At 62.1% G+C, this 20,276-nt stretch overlaps 1 protein-coding gene across 1 annotated transcript; it reads left to right on the forward strand.

The window, feature by feature from the left end:
- Positions 1-1,282: 1,282 nt before the first annotated feature.
- LOC144677660 (syntaxin-1A-like) lies at positions 1,283-4,353 on the forward strand. Its single transcript, XM_078537690.1, has 3 exons — positions 1,283-1,414; positions 2,570-2,680; positions 3,839-4,353. The coding sequence occupies exons 1-3, from the start codon at positions 1,283-1,285 to the stop codon at positions 3,914-3,916; spliced, it is 321 nt and encodes a 106-aa protein (XP_078393816.1). The 3' UTR covers positions 3,917-4,353.
- Positions 4,354-20,276: the final 15,923 nt, after the last annotated feature.

Below are 20,276 nucleotides of genomic sequence, written 5' to 3' on the forward strand. Positions count from 1 at the left end.
AGATAGGGAGGGTAGTAGCGACTGGAGGAAGTTACAGAGATAGGGAGGGTTGTAGGGGCTGGACGAGGTTACAGAGATAGGGAGGGGTGTAGGGGTTGGAGGAGGTTACAGAGATAAGGAGGGTTGTAGGGGCTGGAGGAGGTTACAAAAATAGGGAGTGTTGTGGGGGTTGGAGGAGGTTACAGAGATAGGGAGGGTTGTCAGGGCTGGAGGAGGTTACAGAGATAGGGAGGGTTGTAGGGGCTGGAGGAGATTACAGAGATAGGGAGGGTTGTAGGAGGCTGGAGGAGGTTACAGAGATAGGGAGGGTTGTAGGAGGCTGGAGGAGGTTACAGAGATAGGGAGGGTTGTAGGAGGCTGGAGGAGGTTACAGAGATAGGGAGGGTTGTAGAGGCTGGAGGAGGTTACAGAGATAGGGAGGGGTGTAGGGGCTGGAGGAGATTACAGAGATAGGGAGGGCTGTAGGGGCTGGAGGAGGTTACAGAGATAGGGAGGGGTGTAGGGACTGGAGGAGGTTACAGAGATAGGGAGGGATGTAGGGACTGGAGGAGGTTACAGAGATAGGGAGGGATGTAGGGGCTGGAGGGGGTTACAGAGATAGGGAGGGTTGTAGGGGCTGGAGGGGGTTACAGAGATAGGGAGGGTTGTAGGGGCTGGAGGAGGTTACAGAGATAGGGAGGGTTGTAGGGGCTGGAGGAGGTTACAGAGATAGGGAGGGTTGTAGGGGCTGGGGGAGGTTACAGAGATAGGGATGGTTGTAGGGGCTGGAGGAGGTTACAGAGATAGGGAGGGTTGTAGGGGCTGGAGGAGGTTACAGAGATAGGGAGGGTTGTAGGGGCTGGAGGAGGTTACAGAGATAGGGAGGGTTGTAGGGGCTGAAGGAGGTTACAGAGATAGGGAGGGTTTTAGGGGCTGAAGGAGGTTACAGAGATAGGGAGGGGTGTAGGGGCTGGAGGAGGTTACAGAGATAGGGAGGGGTGTAGGGGGCTGGAGAAGGTTACAGAGATAGTGGGGTGCGAGGTCAATGGCGGGATTTGAAAACCAGCAGTGCCGGACCGGGAGCCGGAGTGGGGTCAGCGGGTGACGGGCGAACGGGACTCGGTGCGAGTTTGGACACGGGGGGGTGGGGAGGGGGGGCAGCGGTATTTTGGAAGTCTGTGGTCGGTCTCCTCGACCTTGTTGTGTTCTTTCTCAGTCCGTGCTCCCCTCTCTCTCGCTAACAGATCCGTCTTTCTCTCCCTCCCCCACCGCCCCCCAACACGTTCCATCCCAACAGATCACCATGGATTCCAAGATCACCAAACAGGCCCTGAACGAGATCGAGACCCGCCACACCGAGATCATCAAACTGGAGAACAGCATCCGGGAGCTCCACGACATGTTCGTCGACATGGCGATGCTGGTGGAGAGCCAGGTGAGGCCGTGCCCCTGGCACCCGCCCCGCACATGGTGGCTGAGTTCGCTTCGGAAAGGGCCAGGCTTCATCTCGGGCCTAGTGCTGAGTTAACTGGTCTCACTCGCCTGGGTGGGGTTGGGACCGCCTTCGGACACACAGGGAGAGAGCGGAAAATTGACCCCCAGGCTCCACTTTGGGCCTAGTGCTGAGTTAGCAGATCTGACCAGCCGGATGTGGGTGTGAGGTACCCCCCAGGCAAGCAGGGAGTGAGCGGAAAATTAACACCCAGGATCCACTTTGGGCCTAGTGCTGAGTTAGCAGATCTGACCAGCCGGCTGTGGGTGTGAGGCCCCCCCCACCACCCCAGGCAAGCAGGGAGTGAGCGGAAAATTGACACCCAGGCTTCACTTTGGGGCCTAGTGCTGGGTTAGCAGATCTGACCAGCCAGAGGTGGGTGTGAGGGTCCCCCCACCCCAGGCACGCAGGGAGTGAGCAGAAAATTGACCCCCAGGCTTCACTTTGGGCCTAGTGCTGAGTTAGCAGATCTGACCAACCAGATGTGGATGTGAGGGCCCCCCCCCAAGGCACGCAGGGAGTGAGCGGAAAATTAACACCCAGGATCCACTTTGGGCCTAGTGATGGGTTAGCAGATCTGACCAGCCGGAGGTGGGTGTGAGGGGCCCCCCACGGGCACGGCAGGGAGTGAGCGGAAAATTGACACCCAGGCTTCACTTTGGGCCTAGTGCTGGGTTAGCAGCCGGGGGCCACTTCCAAGTCCCCAAGTGCCCCGCCCGCCCTCTCCTGCACCAGAGGACTGGGGGGCGATCGCCAAGGTCCTGGGTCACCCACACAAGCCCGGAAGGTAAATGGGGGGGACGGCGATTTTTGGGGTGAGGCTCCCAGGCGAATAAAGGCAAAATGCGAAAACAGCGTCAAGGGGAATGTGGCTGGAGGAGGAGGGGGGGGTGAAGTAAGGCGGATCTGGAGGGGGTGGGAGTGAGGGGGCGCTCGTGCTCCGATCGTCCGCCTGGTGTCAACTGCAAAACCTGTTTCTCCCCACCTCTCCCCGTCCCCACACCTGCCCCACCTTCCCCAACATCCCCAACTACCGCCGGACCCATCCCTTTCACCCCACCACCCCGCCCGCCCAACGATCCCCGTCCCGTCCCACAGGGAGAGATGATCGATCGGATAGAGTACAACGTGGACCATTCGGTGGACTACGTGGAGAGGGCGGTGTCCGACACCAAGAAGGCAGTCAAGTACCAGAGCAAAGCGCGCCGGGTAAGTGAGAGAGAGAGAGAGAGAGAGCGGAGAGGAAACTGGGCAATGAGTCCATCACCCACAACCTCACCCCGGGCTGTCCTGGTCCGGGGAGCGTTTGAAGGGGACGGTGTAGAGGGAGCTTTACTCTTTATCCAACCCCGTGCTGTACCTGTCCTGGGAGTGTTTGATGGGGACAGTGTAGAGGGAGCTTTACTCTGTATCTAACCCCGTGCTGTACCTGTCCTGGGAGTGTTTGATGGGGACAGTGTAGAGGGAGCTTTACTCTGTATCTAACCCCGTGCTGTACCTGTCCTGGGAGTGTTTGATGGCGACAGTGTAGAGGGAGATTTACTCTGTATCTAACCCCGTGCTGTCCCTGTCCTGGGAGTGTTTGATGGGGACAGCGTAGAGGGAGCTTTACTCTGTATCTAACCCCGTGCTGTACCTGTCCTGGGAGTGTTTGATGGGGACAGTGTAGAGGGAGCTTTACTCTGTATCTAACCCCGTGCTGTACCTGTCCTGGGACTGTTTGATGGGGACAGTGTAGAGGGAGCTTTACTCTGTATCTAACCCCGTGCTGTACCTGTCCTGGGAGTGTTTGATGGGGACAGTGTAGAGGGAGCTTTACTCTGTATCTAACCCCGTGCTGTACCTGTCCTGGGAGTGTTTGATGGGGACAGTGTAGAGGGAGCTTTACTCTGTATCTAATCCCGTGCTGTACCTGCCCTGGGAGTGTTTGATGGGGTCAGTATACAAGGTGATTTACTCTGTATCTAACCCCGTGCTGTTCCTGTCTGGGAGTGTTTGATGGGGACAGTGTAGAGGGAGATTTACTCTGTATCTAACCCCGTGCTATACCTGTCCTGGGACTGTTTGATGGGGACAGTGTAGAGGCAGCTTTACTCTGTATCTAACCCTGTGTCTAATTCTCCATTTTTTGTCAACTCTCATTTCCCTCCCCGTTCCTCTCTCCCCCTCGGCCCTATTTCTGACACCTTCCCTCTCTCTCCCTCCCTCCCTCTCTTTTCTTCCTTCTCTGTACCTCCCTGTCTTTCTTTTCATCTCTCTCTCTCTCCCCCTCCCTCTCACGCTCCTTCCCTCTCCCTCCCTCTCTCCCTCCGTCCCTCTCTCTCTCTCTCTCTCTCACTCTCCCTCCCTCCCTCCCCCTCTCTGTAGAAGAAAATCATGATTATCGTCTGCTGTGTGGTGCTGGGTGTTGTCATCGCTTCGACCTTTGGCGGGATATTCGGCTAAGGGTGGCGTCACTGGATGAGGCACACGAGGGTGAGCCGGCACTTGTGCCCTCCGATGGTGAACAGCACACGCATCCCCCACCCCTGTCAGTGCCCCGAATGCCCTCGACACTTGTGGCGAAAGAGCAGGAGGCCTGTCAGGCTTGTCTCCTGTCTCATGTCTTCTGGCGCCTGGTTCCCTATGTGACCTGTTCTCTGTGTGTGTGAGAGCGTGTGTGTGTGCGTGTGCGTGTGAGCGAGTGCGTGTGTGTGCGTGTGAGAGCGTGTGTGTGCGTGTGCATGTGTGTATTTGACAGCATGTTCCCACATCCCCACCCCTCCCTTCACTCTCCCCTCCACACCCCCTACCCCACATCCTGTACTGTTTCGATGTGTTTCGATTAGTCTGCAAACAATGGTTTAATCAGGGGTCCGGAGGGGTTGGACTGGAGAACGGAGAGGAGGCTGTTATTCCCTCTCTCTCCATCTCTCTCCATCTCTCTCTCTCCATCTCTCTCCATCTCTCTCTCCATCTCTCTCTCCGTCTCTCTCTCCGTCTCTCTCTCCGTCTCTCTCTCCGTCTCTCTCCATCTCTCTCTCCATTTCTCTCCATCTCTCTCTCCATCTCTCTCCGTCTCTCTCTCCATCTCTCTCTCCATCTCTCTCTCCGTCTCTCTCCATCTCTCTCTCCATCTCTCTCTCCGCATCTCTCTCCGTCTCTCTCTCCATCTCTCTCTCCATCTCTCTCTCCATTTCTCTCCATCTCTCTCTCCATCTCTCTCCGTCTCTCTCTCCATCTCTCTCTCCATCTCTCTCTCCGTCTCTCTCTCCGTATCTCTCTCCGTCTCTCTCCATCTCTCTCTCCATCTCTCTCTCCATCTCCCCTCTCTCTCTCTCACTCGCAGCCCTGAGGTGCATGTGTTTTGCAGGAGAGAGAGAGAGAGAGACTGAGGGACAGAGAGAGAGAGACTGTGGGGGAGAGAGAGAGAGACGGGGGGGGGGGAGAGAGAGGCAGAGAGAGAGGGAGAGGGAGAAGTTGCCTCTCAGTAAAACTCTGCCCCAGAGCCCGTCTCCCCTTCGAAGTGATGATCTCCCACACCACCTTCCCCAAAACCATCCATTACCTTCTCTCTCTCTCTCTCTCTCTCTCCCTCTCTCTCTCTTTCTCTCTCTCTCTGTCTCTCCCTCTCTCTCTCTCTGTCCTCTCTCTCTCTCTGTCTCTCTCTCCCTCTCTCTCTCTTTCTCTCTCTGTCTCTCCCTCTCTCTATCTCTGTCTCTATCTCTGAGGGAGAGAGAGAGTGGGTGGGGGGGAAGGTGGTGAAAAAGGGAAACATGCCCAAAGCCCCCACCCCCTTCCTGGACCCACAAGCACAAACTGAGCCCCAGACCCTCCAACAAGAGGTTTCCAAATGAAACCCCCCCAAAACCAGCTAGTTGGAGGCAGTAACAGTGGTCTGCCACTGGGTGGTGGTAATGACCATGAATCCGGGTGGCTGCAGTCCCAGCTGGGAACCACTGGGTGGGGGTGTTGACCACTGATTTGGGTGGTTGCAGACCTAACTTGGCACCACTAGATGGGGGTGTTGACCATGAACCCCCGTGGTTGCAGTACCAGCTGGCCACCCATAGGTGGGAGTATTGACAGTGAACCTGGGCGGCTGCAGTCCCAGTTGGCCACCACTGGGTGGAGGTGTTGACCACAAATCTGGGTGACTGCAGTCCCAAAAGGCCACCACGAGGTGGGGGTGTTGACCATGAACCTGGGTGGTTGCAATCCCAGATGGGCACCAGTGGGTGGGAGTGTTGACCACAAATCGGGGCGGCTGTAGTCCCAAATAGGCACCACCAGGTGGGGGTGTCAACCACAGATCTGGCCCTCTTAAAGGGAAAGTGCCTCCTCAGTCCCCTCCCTTCCTCAATGCTACCCCCTCCATCCCAGCTTACGTTTTGATCATGTACATACTGTAAATATTGAGAGCATGTTCAGTTTTAGACCGTAATCGTGTGCAGAGTGACCGTACTGTAAGTGTGTAATGTATCCCCCCAACATTCGCTGACTCCCCCTCCATCCTGCCCTCTCCCCCTCTCCTCAATATTCACACACACAGACTCTATGCAGCTGTTTTTTTTTTATGTCTCAAATACAAACTGATTCTCCAGAGCAAAACCTCCCGCGTCTCGTCTCTTTATTTCTCGGGTGGTCAAACACACAGGCTCCCTCTCAACAGCTCAACAGTGCTGAGGGAGAGCCGCACTGTCGGAGGGTCAGTGCTGAGGGAGAGCCGCACTGTCGGAGGGTCAGCGCTGAGGGAGAGCCGCACTGTCGGAGGGTCAGCGCTGAGGGAGAGCCGCACTGTCAGAGGGTCAGTACTGAGGGAGCGCCGCACTGTCGGAGGGTCAGTGCTGAGGGAGTGCCGCACTGTCGGAGGGTCAGTAGAGAGGGAGCGCCGCACTGTCGGAGGGTCAGTACTGAGGGAGTGCCGCACTGTCGGAGGGTCAGTAGAGAGGGAGGGCCGCACTGTCGGGGGGTCAGTACTGAGGGAGCGCCGCACTTTTGGAGGGTCAGTACTGAGGGAGAGCCGCACTGTTGGAGGGTCAGTGCTGAGGGAGAGCCGCACTGTCGGAGGGTCAGTGCTGAGGGAGCGCCGCACTGTCGGAGGGTCATTGCTGAGGGAGCGCCGCACTGTCGGAGGGTCAGTGCTGAGGGAGCGCCGCACTGTCGGAGGGTCAGTGCTGAGGGAGAGCCGCACGGTCGGAAGGTCATTGCTGAGGGAGCTCCGCACTGTCGGAGGGTCAGTACAGAGGGAGAGCCGCACTGTCAGAGGGTCAGAGCTGAGGGAGCGCCGCACTGTTGCAGGGTCAGTGCTGAGGGCGGGAGGCACTGTGGGAGGGTCAGTACTGAGGGAGAGCCGCACTGTCGGAGGGTCAGTGCTGAGGGAGCGCCGCACTGTCGGATGGTCGGTGCTGAGGGAGCGCCGTACTGTCGGAGGGTCAGTGCTGAGGGAGCGCCGCACTGTCGTAGGGTCAGTACTGAGGGAGAGCCGCACTGTCAGAGGGCCAGTGCTGAGGGAGAGCCGCACAGTCAGAGGGTCAGTACTGAGGCAGCGCCGCACTGTCGGAGGGTCAGTACTGAGGGAGAGCCGCACTGTTGGAGGGACAGTGCTGAGGGACTGCCTCACTGTCGGAGGGTCAGTGCTGATGGAGAGCCGTACTGTCGGAGGGTCAGTACTGAGGGAGCGCCGCACTGTCGGAGGGTCAGCATGAGGGAGAGCAGCACTGTCGTAGGGTCAGTACTGAGGGAGTGCCGCAGAGTCGGAGCGTCAGTGCTGAGGGAGCGCCGCAATTTCGGAGGGACAGTGCTGAGGGAGCGCCGCACTGTCGGAGGGTCAGCACTGAGGGAGAGCCGGACTGTCGGAGGGTCAGTGCTGAGGGAGGTCCGCTGTGTCGGAGGGTAAGGTCAGATTGAGCGCCGGACTCTCGGAGGGTCAGTACTGACGGAGGGCCGCACTGTGGGAGGGTCAGTACTGAGGGAGCGCCGCACAGTCGGAGGGTCAGTACTGAGGGAGAGCCGCACTGTCGGAGGGTCAGTGCTGAGGGAGCGCCGCACAGTCGGAGGGTCAGTACTGAGGGAGAGCCGCACTGTCGGAGGGTCAGTGCTGAGGGAGCGCCGCACGGTCGGAGGGTCAGTGCTGAGGGAGAGCCGCACTGTCGGAGGGTCAGTGCTGAGGGAGTGCCGCACTGTGGGAGGGTCAGTGCTTAGGGAGCACCGCACTGTCAGAGGGTCAGTACTGAGGGAGCGCCGCACTGTCAGAGGGTCAGTGCTGAGGGAGAGCCGCACTGTCGTAGGGTCAGTGCTGAGGGAGCGCCGCACTGTCGGAGGGTCAGTACTGAGGGAGAGCTGCACTGTCGGAGGGTCAGCGCTGAGGGATAGCCGGACTGTCGGATGGTCAGTGCTGAGGGAGCGCCGCGCTGTCGGAGGGTCAATACTGAGGGAGCGCCGCACTGTCGGAGGGTCAGTACTGAGGGAGAGCCGCACTGTCGGAGGGTCAGTACTGAGGGAGTGCCGCACTGTCGGAGGGTCAGTACTGAGGGAGTGCCGCAGTGTCGGAGGGTCAGGGCAGAGTGAGCGCCGCACTGTCGGAGCGTCAATACTCAGGGGACGCCGCACTTTCGGAGGGTCAGTGCTGAGGGAGCGCCGCACAGTCGGAGGGTCAGTGCTGAGGGGGAGCCGCACTGTCGGAGGGCCAGTACTGAGGGAGAGCCGCACTGTCGGAGGTTCAGTACTGAGGGAGCGCCGCACTGTGGGAGGGTCAGTGCTGAGGGAGCGCCGCGCAGTCGGAGGGTCAGTGCTGAGGAAGAGCCGCACTGTCGGAGGGTCAGGGCTGAGGGAGCTCCGCACGGACGGAGAGTCAGTACTGACAGAGGGCCGCACTGACGGAGGGTCAGTGCTGATGGAGAGCCGCACTGTCGGAGGGTCAGCATGAGGGAGAGCCGCGCTGTCGGAGTGTCAGTCCTGAGGGAGCGCCGCACTGTCATAGGGTCAGTGCTGAGGGAGTGCCGCAGAGTCGGAGGGTCAGTGCTGAGGTAGCGCCGCAATGTCGGAGGGACAGTACTGAGGGAGCGCCGCACTGTCGAAGGGTCTGTGCTGAGGCAGCGCCGCACTGTCGGAGGGTCAGTGCTGAGGGAGCGCCGCGCTGTCGTCAGTACTGAGAGAGTTCCACAGTGTCGGAGGGTCAGTGCTGAGGGAGCGCCGCACTGTCGAAGGGTCAGTGCTGAGGCAGCGCCGCACTGTCGAAGGGTCAGTGCTGAGGCAGCGCCGCACTGTCGGAGGGTCAGTACTGAGAGAGTGCCGCAGTGTCGGAGGGTCAGTACTGAGGGAGTGCCGCTGTGTCGGAGGGTCAGTACTGAGGGAGTGCCGCTGTGTCGGAGGGTCAGTACTGAGGGAGTGCCGCAATGTCGGAGTGTCAGTACTGAGGGAGTGCCGCAGTGTCAGAGGGTCAGGGCAGAGTGAGCGGCGCACTGTCGGAGGGTCAGTACTGAGGGAGTGCCGCAGTGTCAGAGGGTCAGGGCAGAGTGAGCGGCGCACTCTCGGAGGGTCAGTGCTGAGAGAGTGCCGCAATGTCGGAGGGTTAGTGCTGAGGGAGCACCCCAGTGTCGGAGGGTCAGTGTTGAGGGAGAGCCGCACTGTCGGAGGGTCAGCGCTGAGGGAGAGCCGCACTGTCGAAGGGTCAGCGCTGAGGGAGAGCCGCACGGTCGGAGGGTCAGCGCTGAGGGAGAGCCGCACTGTCGGAGGGTCAGCGCTGAGGGAGAGCCGCACTGTCGGAGGGTCAGTACTGAGGGAGAGTCGCACTGTCGGACCATCAGTGCTGAGGGAGCGTCGCGATGTTGGAGGGTCAGTACTGAGGGAGCGCCGCACTGTCGGAGGGTCAGTACTGAAGGAGAGCCGCACCTTCGGAGGGAGAGCGCTGAGGGAGAGCCGCACTGTCGGAGGGTCAGTGCTGAGGGAGCGCCGCACTGTCGGAGCGTCAGTGCTGAGGGAGCGCCACACTGTCGGAGGGTCAGGAATGAGGGAAAACCGCACTGTCGAAGAGTCAGTACTGAGGGAGCGCCGCACTGTCGGAGGGTCATTTACTGTGGGAGAGCCGTACTGTCAGAGGGTGAGTGCTGAGGGAGCGCCGCACTTTCGGAGGGTAAGTGTTGAGGGAGAGCCGCACTGTCGGAGGGTCAGTACTGAGGGAGAGCTGCACTGTCGGAGGGTCAGTACTGTGGGAGCGCCGCACTGTCGGAGGGTCAGTACTGAGGGAGAGCCGCACTGTCGGAGGGTCAGTACTGAGGGAGAGCCGCACTGTCGGAGGGTCAGTGCTGAGGGAGGGCCGCACTGTCGGAGGGTCAGTACTGATGGAGCGCCGCACTGTCAAAGGGTCAGTGCTGAGGGAGAGCCGCACTGTCGAAGAGTCAGTGCTGAGGGAGAGCCGCACTGTCGGAGGGTCAGTGCTGAGGGAGCGCCGCACTGTCGGACGGTCAGTACTGAGGGAGCGCCGCACTGTCGGAGGGTCAGTACTGAGGGAGCGCAACACTGTCGGAGGGTCAGTACTGAGTGGACGCCGCACTGTCGGAGGGTCAGTGCTGAGGGAGAGCCGCACTGTCGGAGGGTCAGAGCTGCGGGAGAGCAGCACTGTCGGAGGGTCAGAACTGAGGGAGCGCCGCACTGTCAGAGGGTCAGTACTGAGTGGACGCCGCACTGTCGGAGGGTCAGTGCTGAGGGAGAGCCGCACTATCGGAGGGTCAGTGCTGAGGGAGAGCCGCACTGTCGGAGGGTCAGTGCTGAGGGAGAGCCGCACTGTCGTAGGGTCAGTACTGAGGGAGCGCCGCACTGTCGGAGGGTCAGTACTGAGGGACAGCCGCACTGTCGGTGGGTCAGAGCTGCAGGAGATCCGCACTGTCGGAGGGTCAGTACTGAGGGAGCGCCACACTGTCTGAGGGTCAGTGCTGAGCGAGAGCCGCACTGTCGGAGGGTCAGTAGAGAAGGAGAGTCGCAATGTCGGAGGGTCAGTACAGATAGAGAGCCGGACTGTCGGAGGGTCAGTGCTGAGGGAGCGCCGCACTGTCGGAGGGTCAGTACTGAGGGAGAGCCGGACTGTCGGAGGGTCAGTGCTGAGGGAGCGCCGCACTGTCGGAGGGTCAGTACTGAGGGAGAGCTGCACTGTCGGAGGTTCAGTACAGAGGGAGTGCCGGACTGTCGGAGGGCCAGTACTGAGGGAGTGCCGCACTGTCGGAGGATCAGTGCTGAGGGAGTGCCGCAGAGTCGGAGGGTCAGTAATGACGGAGGGCCGCAATGTCGGAGGGTCAGTGCTAATGGAGAGCCGCAGAGTCGGAGGGTCAGGGCTGAGTGAGCGCCGCTCTGTCGGAGTGTCAGTGCTGAGGGAGAGCTGCACTGTCGGAGGGTCAGCGCTGAGGGATAGCCGGACTGTCGGATGGTCAGTGCTGAGGGAGCGCCGCGCTGTCGGAGGGTCAATACTGAGGGAGCACCGCACTGTCGGAGGGTAAGTACTGAGGGAGAGCCGCACTGTCGGAGGGTCAGTACTGAGGGAGTGCCGCACTGTCGGAGGGTCAGTACTGAGGGAGTGCCGCAGTGTCGGAGGGTCAGTGCTGAGGGAGAGCCGGACTGTCGGAGCGTCAGTGCTGAGGGAGCGCCGCGCTGTCGGAGCATCAGTGCTGATGGAGCGCCGCGCTGTCGGAGGGTCAGTACTGAGGGAGTGCCGCAGTGTCAGAGGGTCAGGGCAGAGTGAGCGGCGCACTCTCGGAGGGTCAGTGCTGAGGGAGAGCCGCACTGTCGAAGAGTCAGTGCTGAGGGAGAGCCGCACTGTCGGAGGGTCAGTGCTGAGGGAGCGCCGCACTGTCGGACGGTCAGTACTGAGGGAGAGCCGCACTGTCGGAGGGTCAGTGCTGAGGGAGCGCCGCACTGTCGGACGGTCAGTACTGAGGGAGCGCCGCACTGTCGGAGGGTCAGTACTGAGGGAGCGCAACACTGTCGGAGGGTCTGTACTGAGTGGACGCCGCACTGTCGGAGGGTCAGTACTGAGGTAGCGCCGCACTGACGGGTGGTCAGAGCTGCGGGAGAGCAGCACTGTCGGAGGGTCAGTACTGGGGGAGCGCCGCACTGTCAGAGGGTCAGTACTGAGTGGACGCCGCACTGTCGGAGGGTCAGTACTGAGGGAGCGCCGCACTGTCGGAGGGTCAGTGCTGAGGGAGAGCCGCACTATCGGAGGGTCAGTACTGAGTGAGATCCGCACTGTTGGAGGGTCAGTGCTGAGGGAGAGCCGCACTGTCGGAGGGTCAGTGCTGAGGGAGCGCCGCAATGTCAGTGGGTCAGAGCTGCAGGAGAGCAGCACTGTCGGAGGGTCAGTACTGAGGGAGAGCCGCACTGTCGGAGGGTCAGTACTGAGGGAGCGCCGCACTGTCGGAGGGTCAGTACTGAGGGAGCGCGGCACTGTTGGAGGGTCAGTGCTGAGGGAGAGCCGCACTGTCGTAGGGTCAGTACTGAGGGAGCGCCGCACTGTCGGAGGGTCAGTACTGAGGGAGCACCGCACTGTCGGTGGGTCAGAGCTGCAGGAGATCCGCACTGTCGGAGGGTCAGTGCTGAGGGAGCGCCGCACTGTCTGAGGGTCAGTACTGAGCGAGAGCCGCAATGTCGGAGGGTCAGTACAGATAGAGAGCCGGACTTTCGGAGGGTCAGTGCTGAGGGAGCGCCGCACTGTCGGAGGGTCAGTACTGAAGGAGAGCCGCACTGTCGGAGGGTCAGTACAGAGGGAGAGCCGGACTGTCGGAGGGTCAGTGCTGAGGGAGCGCCGCACTGTCGGAGGGTCAGTACTGAGGGAGCGCCGCACTGTCGGAGGGTCAGTACTGAGGGAGAGCTGCACTGTCGGAGGGTCAGTACAGAGGGAGTGCCGGACTGTCGGAGGGCCAGTACTGAGGGAGTGCCGCACTGTCGGAGGATCAGTGCTGAGGGAGTGCCGCAGAGTCGGAGGGTCAGTAATGACGGAGGGCCGCAATGTCGGAGGGTCAGTGCTAATGGAGAGCCGCAGAGTCGGAGGGTCAGGGCTGAGTGAGCGCCGCTCTGTCGGAGTGTCAGTGCTGAGGGAGAGCCGCACTGTCGGAGGGTCAGTGCTGAGGGAGCGCCGCACTGTCGGAGGGTCAGTGCTGAGTGAGAGCCGCACTGTCGGAGGGTCATTACTGAGGGAGTGCTGCACTGTCGGAGTGTCAGTGCTGAGGGAGCGGCGCACTGTCGGAGCGTCAGTGCTGAGGGAGAGCTGCACTGTCGGAGGGTCAGTACAGAGGGAGAGCTTGACTGTTGGAGGGTCAGTGCTGAGGGAGAGCCGCACTGTCGGAGGGTCAGTACAGAGGGAGAGCCGGACTGTCAGGGGGTCAGTACTGAGGGAGCGCCGCACTGTCGGAGGGTCAGTACAGAGGGAGAGCCGGACTGTCGGAGGGTCAGTGCTGAGGGAGAGCCGCACTGTCGGATGGTAAGTGCTGAGGGAGTGCCGCACAGTCGGAGGGTCAGTTCTGACGGAGGGCCGCAATGTCGGAGGGTCAGTGCTGATGGAGAGCCGCAATGTCGGAGGGTCAGCATGAGGGAGATTCGCACTGTCGGAGTGTCAGTGTTGAGGGAGCGCCGCACTGTCGGAGCGTAAGTGCTGAGGGAGCGCCGCGCTGTCGGAGGGTCAGTACTGAGGGAGTGCCGCAGAGTCAGAGCGTCAGGGCTGAGTGAGCGCCGCACTCTCGGAGGGTCAGCGCTGAGAGAGCGCAGCACTGTCGGAGGGTCAGTGCTGAGGGAGAGCCGCACTGTCGGAGGGTCAGTGTTGAGGCAGCGCCGCACTGTCGGAGGGTCAGTGCTGAGGGAGCGCCGCACTGTTGGAGGGTCAGTACTGAGGGAGATCCGCACTGTTGGAGGGTCAGCGCTGAGGGAGAGCCAGACGGTCGGAGGATCAGTGCTGAGGGAGCGCCGCGCTGTCGGAAGGACAGTACTGAGGGAGTGCCGCAGTGTCGGAGGGTCAGTACTGAGGGAGTGCCGCAGTGTCGGAGTGTCAGTGCTGAGGGAGCGCCGAACTGTCGGAGGGTCAGCGCTGACGGAGAGCAGCACTGTCGGAGCATCAGTGCTGAGGGAGCGCTGCGCTGTCGGAGGGTCAGTGCTGAGGCAGAGCCGCAGTGTCGGGCGGTCAGGGCAGAGGGAGAGCCGCACTGTCGGAGCATCAGTGCTGAGGGAGCACCGCGCTGTCGGAGGGTCAGTACTGAGGGAGTGCCGCACTGTAGGTGGGTCAGTTCTGAGGAAGTGCCGCCCTGACGGAGGGTCAGTACTGAGGGAGTGCCGCACTGTCAGAGGGTCAGTGTTGAGGGAGCGCCGCACTGTCGGAGGGTCAGTACTGAGGGAGAGCCGCACTTTCGGAGGGTCAGTGCTGAGGGAGCGCCGCACTGTAGGATGGTCAGCGCTGAGGGAGAGCCGGACTGTCGGAGGGTCAGTGCTGTGGGAGTGCAGCACTGTCGGAGGGTCAGTACTGAGGGAGCGCCGCTGTGTCGGAGATTCAGGTCAGAGTAGGCGGCGTACTCTCGGAGGGTCAGTCTTGAGAGAGTGCAGCACTGTCGGAGGGTAAGCGCTGAGGGAGCGCCGCACTGTCGGAGGGTCACTACTGAGGGAGAGCCGCACTGTCGGAGGGTAAGTGCTGAGGGAGCGCCGCACTGTCGGAGGGTCAGTGCTGAGGGAGCGCCGCACTGTCGGAGGGTCAGTGCTGAGGGAGTGCCGCACTGTCGGATGGTCAGTACTGAGGGAGAGCCGCACTGTCGGAGGGTCAGTGCTGAGGGAGAGCCGCACTGTCGGAGGGTCAGTACTGAGGGAGAGCCGCACTGTCGGAGGGTAAGTGCTGAGGGAGCGCCGCACTTTGGGAGGGTCAGTACTGAGGGAGCGCCGCACTGTCGGAGGGTCAGCCCTGAGGGAGAGCCGCACTGTCGGAGGGTCAGTACTGAGGGAGCGCCGCACTTTGGGAGGATCAGTACTGAAGGAGCGCCGCACTGTCGGAGGGTCAGTACTGAGGGAGAGCCGCACTGTCTGAGGGTCAGTACTGAGCGAGAGCCGCAATGTCGGTGGGTCAGTACAGATAGAGAGCCGGACTTTCGGAGGGTCAGTGCTGAGGGAGCGCCGCACTGTCGGAGGGTCAGTGCTGAGGGAGCGCCGCACTGTCGGAGGGTCAGTACTGAAGGAGAGCCGCACTGTCGGAGGGTCAGTACAGAGGGAGAGCCGGACTGTCGGAGGGTCAGTGCTGAGGGAGCGCCGCACTGTCGGAGGGTCAGTACTGAGGGAGCGCCGCACTGTCGGAGGGTCAGTACTGAGGGAGAGCTGCACTGTCGGAGGGTCAGTACAGAGGGAGTGCCGGACTGTCGGAGGGCCAGTACTGAGGGAGTGCCGCACTGTCGGAAGATCAGTGCTGAGGGAGTGCCGCAGAGTCGGAGGGTCAGTAATGACGGAGGGCCGCAATGTCGGAGGGTCAGTGCTAATGGAGAGCCGCAGAGTCGGAGGGTCAGGGCTGAGTGAGCGCCGCTCTGTCGGAGTGTCAGTGCTGAGGGAGAGCCGCACTGTCGGAGGGTCAGTGCTGAGGGAGCGCCGCACTGTCGGAGGGTCAGTGCTGAGTGAGAGCCGCACTGTCGGAGGGTCATTACTGAGGGAGTGCCGCACTGTCGGAGCGTCAGTGCTGAGGGAGAGCCGCACTGTCGGAGGGTCAGTACAGAGGGAGAGCCGGACTGTCAGGGGGTCAGTACTGAGGGAGCGCCGCACTGTCGGGGGGTCAGTACAGAGGGAGAGCCGGACTGTCGGAGGGTCAGTGCTGAGGGAGAGCCGCACTGTCGGATGGTAAGTGCTGAGGGAGTGCCGCACAGTCGGAGGGTCAGTTCTGACGGAGGGCCGCAATGTCGGAGGGTCAGTGCTGATGGAGAGCCGCAATGTCGGAGGGTCAGCATGAGGGAGATTCGCACTGTCGGAGTGTCAGTGTTGAGGGAGCGCCGCACTGTCGGAGCGTAAGTGCTGAGGGAGCGCCGCGCTGTCGGAGGGTCAGTACTGAGGGAGTGCCGCAGAGTCAGAGCGTCAGGGCTGAGTGAGCGCCGCACTCTCGGAGGGTCAGCGCTGAGAGAGCGCAGCACTGTCGGAGGGTCAGTGCTGAGGGAGAGCCGCACTGTCGGAGGGTCAGTGTTGAGGCAGCGCCGCACTGTCGGAGGGTCAGTGCTGAGGGAGCGCCGCACTGTTGGAGGGTCAGTACTGAGGGAGATCCGCACTGTTGGAGGGTCAGCGCTGAGGGAGAGCCAGACGGTCGGAGGATCAGTGCTGAGGGAGAGCCGCACTGTCGGAAGGACAGTACTGAGGGAGTGCCGCAGTGTCGGAGTGTCAGTGCTGAGGGAGAGCAGCACTGTCGGAGCATCAGTGCTGAGGGAGCGCTGCGCTGTCGGAGGGTCAGTGCTGAGGCAGAGCCGCAGTGTCGTGCGGTCAGGGCAGAGGGAGAGCAGCACTGTCGGAGCATCAGTGCTGAGGGAGCGCTGCGCTGTCGGAGGGTCAGTGCTGAGGCAGAGCCGCAGTGTCGGGCGGTCAGGGCAGAGGGAGAGCAGCACTGTCGGAGCATCAGTGCTGAGGGAGCGCCGCACTGTCGGAGGGTCAGTGCTGAGGGAGCGCCGAACTGTCGGAGGGTCAGCGCTGATGGAGAGCAGCACTGTCGGAGCATCAGTGCTGAGGGAGAGCCGCGCTGTCGGAGAGTCAGTACTGAGGGAGTGCCGCACTGTAGGTGGGTCAGTTCTGAGGAAGTGCCGCCCTGACGGAGGGTCAGTACTGAGGGAGTGCCGCACTGTCAGAGGGTCAGTGTTGAGGGAGCGCCGCACTGTCGGAGGGTCAGTACTGAGGGAGAGCCGCACTTTCGGAGGGTCAGTGCTGAGGGAGTGCCGCACTGTAGGATGGTCAGCGCTGAGGGAGAGCCGGACTGTCGGAGGGTCAGTGCTGTGGGAGTGCAGCACTGTCGGAGGGTCAGTACTGAGGGAGCGCCGCTGTGTCGGAGATTCAGGTCAGAGTAGGCGGCGTACTCTCGGAGGGTCAGTCTTGAGAGAGTGCCGCACTGTCGGAGGGTAAGCGCTGAGGGAGCGCCGCACTGTCGGAGGGTCACTACTGAGGGAGAGCCGCACTGTTGGAGGGTAAGTGCTGAGGGAGCGCCGCACTGTCGGAGGGTCAGTGCTGAGGGAGCGCCGCACTGTCGGAGGGTCAGTGCTGAGGGAGTGCCGCACTGTCGGATGGTCAGTACTGAGGGAGAGCCGCACTGTCGGAGGGTCAGTGCTGAGGGAGAGCCGCACTGTTGGAGGGTGAGTGCTGAGGGAGAGCCGCGCTGTCGGAGAGTCAGTACTGAGGGAGCGCCGCACTGTCGGAGGGTCAGTACTGAGGGAGAGCCGCACTGTAGGTGGGTCAGTTCTGAGGAAGTGCCGGCCTGACGGAGGGTCAGTACTGAGGGAGTGCCGCACTGTCAGAGGGTCAGTGTTGAGGGAGCGCCGCACTCTCGGAGGGTCAGTACTGAGGGAGTGCCGCACTGTCAGAGGGTCAGTGTTGAGGGAGCACCGCACTGTCGGAGGGTCAGTACTGAGGGAGAGCCGCACTTTCGGAGGGTCAGTGCTGAGGGAGCGCCGCACAGTAGGATGGTCAGCGCTGAGGGAGAGCCGGACTGTCGGAGGGTCAGTGCTGTGGGAGTACAGCACTGTCGGAGGGTCAGTACTGAGGGAACGCCGCTGTGTCGGAGAGTCAGGTCAGAGTAGGCGGCTCACTCTCGGAGGGTCAGTCTTGAGAGAGTGCCGCACTGTCGGAGGGTAAGCGCTGAGGGAGCGCCGCACTGTCGGAGGGTCAGTGCTGAGGGAGCGCCGCACTGTCGGAGGGTAAGTGCTGAGGGAGCGCCGCACTGTCGGAGGGTCAGTACCGAGGGAGAGCCGCACTGTCGGAGGGTCAGTACTGAGGGAGCGCCGCACTGTCGGAGGGTCAGCCCTGAGGGAGAGCCGCACTCTCGGAGGGTCAGTGCTGAGCGAGCGCCGCACTGTCGGAGGGTCAGTAGTGAGGGAGCGCCGCACTGTCGGTGGGTCAGTACTGAGGGAGCGCCGCACTGTCGGAGGGTCAGCCCTGAGGGAGCGCCGCACTGTCGGAGGGTCAGTACTGAGGGAGCGCCGCACTTTGGGAGGGTCAGTACTGAGGGAGCGCCGCACTTTGGGAGGGTCAGTACTGAGGGAGCGCCGCACTGTCGGAGGGTCAGCCCTGAGGGAGAGCCGCACTGTCGGAGGGTCAGTGCTGAGCGAGCGCCGCAGTGTCGGAGGGTCAGTAGTGAGGGAGCGCCGCACTGTCGGAGGGTCAGTGCTGAGGGTGCGCCGCACTGTCGGAGGGTCAGTACTGAGGGAGCGCCGCACTGTCGGAGGGTCACTACTGAGCGAGAGCCGCATTGTTGGAGGGTCAGCGCTGAGGGAGGGCCAGATTGTCGGAGGGTCAGTACTGAGGGAGTGCCGCAGTGTCGGAGGGTCAGTACGGAGGGAGTGCTGCAATGTCGGAGTGTCAGAGGTGAGGGAGAGCCGCACTGTCGGAGGGTCAGTGCTGAGGGAGCGCCACACTGTCGGAGGGTAAGTACTGAGGGAGAGCCGCGATTTCGGTGGGTCAATGCTGAGGGGACGCCGCACTTTCGGAGGGTCAGTGCTGAGGGAGAGCCGCACTGTCGGAGAGTCAGTACTGAGGGAGTGCCGCACTGTCGGAGGGTCAGTGCTGAGGGAGAGCCGTACTGTCGGAGTGTCAGTGCTGAGGGAGCGCCGCACCGTCGGAGGGTCAGTACTGAGGGAGAGCGGCACTGTCGGAGGGTCAGGGCTGAGGGAGCGCAGAACTGTCGGAGGGTCAGTGCTGAGGGAGAGCCGCAATGTCGGAGGGTCAGTACCGAGGTACAGCCGCTCTGCCGGAGGGTCAGGACTTAGTGAGCGCCGCACTGTCGGAGGGTCAGTACTGAGGGAGAGCCGCACTGTCGGATGGGTAGTACTGAGGGAGAGCAGCACTGTCGGAGGGTCAGTACTGAGGGAGCGACGCACTGTCAAAGGGTCAGTACTGAGGGAGAGCCGTACTGACGGAATGTCAGTGCTGAGGGAGCGCCGCACTGTCGGAGGGTCAGGAATGAGGGAGAGCCGCACTGTCGGAGGGTCAGGGCTGAGGGAGCGCAGTACTGTCGGAGGGTCAGTGCTGAGGGAGCGCCGCACTGTCGGAGGGTCTGTACTGAGGGAGCGCCGCACTGTCGGAGGGTCAGTGCTGAGGGAGAGCCGTACTGTCGGAGGGTCAGTGCTGAAGGAGAGCCGCACTGTCGGAGGGTCAGTGCTGAGGGAGCGCCGCACTGTCGGAGGGTCAGTGCTGAGGGAGCGCCGCACTGTCGGAGGGTATGTACTGAGGGAGCGCCGCACTGTCGGAGGGTCAGTGCTGAGGTAGAGCCGTACTGTCGGAGGGTCAGTGCTGAAGGAGAGCCGCACTGTCGGAGGGTCAGTACTGAGGGAGCGCCGCACTGTCGGAGGGACAGTACTGAGGGACAGGCAAACTATCGGAGGGTCAGTGCTGACGGAGAGCCACACTGTCGGAGGGTCTGTGCTGAGGGAGCGCCGCAGTGTCGGAGGGTCAGTGCTGAGGGAGAGCCGCAGTGTCGGAGGGTCAGTGCTGAGGAAGCGCCGCACTGTCGGAGGGTCAGTGCTGAGGCAGACCGCAGTGTCGGAGGGTCAGTGCTGACTGAGTGCCGCACTGTCAGATGGTCAGTTCTGAGGGAGCGCCGCACAGTCGCAGGGTGAGGAATGAGGGAGAGCCGCACTGTCGGACGGTCAGTACTGAGGGAGCGCCGCACTGTCGGAGGGTCAGTACTGAGGGAGCGCCGCACTGTCGGAGGGTCAGTACTGAGGGAGAGCCGCACTGTCAGAGAATCAGTACTGAGGGAGAGCCGCACTGTCGGAGGGTCAGTACTGAGGAAGAGCCGCACTGTCGGAGAGTCAATGCTGAGGGAGCGCCGCACTGTCGGAGGGTCAGTACTGAGGGAGAGCCGCACTGTCGGAGTGTCAGTGCTGAGGGAGCGCCGCACTGTCGGAGGGTCAATGCTGAGGGAGCGCCGCTTTGTCGGAGAGTCAGTACTGAGGGAGCGTCGCACTGTTGGAGGGTCAGTGCTGAGGGAGCGCCGCACTGTCGGAGGGTCAGCCCTGAGGGAGTGCCGCACTGTCGGAGGGTCATTGCTGAGGGTGCTCCGCACTGTCGGAGAGTCAGTGCTGAGGGAGCGCCGCACTGTCAAAGGTCTGTACTGAGGGAGTGCCACACTGTCAGAGGGTCAGTACTGAGGGAGCGCCGCACTGTCGAAGGGTCAGTGCTGAGGCAGCGCCGCACTGTCGGAGGGTCAGTGCTGAGGGAGCGCCACGCTGTCGTCAGTACTGAGAGAGTTCCACAGTGTCGGAGGGTCAGTGCTGAGGGAGCGCCGCACTGTCGAAGGGTCAGTGCTGAGGCAGCGCCGCACTGTCGGAGGGTCAGTGCTGAGGGAGCGCCGCGCTGTCGTCAGTACTGAGAGAGTGCCGCAGTGTCGGAGGGTCAGTACTGAGGGAGTGCCGCAATGTCGGAGTGTCAGTGCTGAGGGAGAGCCGGACTGTCGGAGCGTCAGTGCTGAGGGAGCGCCGCGCTGTCGGAGCATCAGTGCTGAGGGAGCGCCGCGCTGTCGGAGGGTCAGTACTGAGGGAGTTCCGCAGTGTCAGAGGGTCAGGGCAGAGTGAGCGGCGCACTCTCGGAGGGTCAGTGCTGAGAGAGTGCCGCAATGTCGGAGGGTTAGTGCTGAGGG

This window comes from Cetorhinus maximus, unplaced genomic scaffold (genome assembly GCF_964194155.1).
Source record: "Cetorhinus maximus unplaced genomic scaffold, sCetMax3.hap1.1 HAP1_SCAFFOLD_2827, whole genome shotgun sequence".
Classification (NCBI taxonomy): domain Eukaryota; kingdom Metazoa; phylum Chordata; class Chondrichthyes; order Lamniformes; family Cetorhinidae; genus Cetorhinus; species Cetorhinus maximus.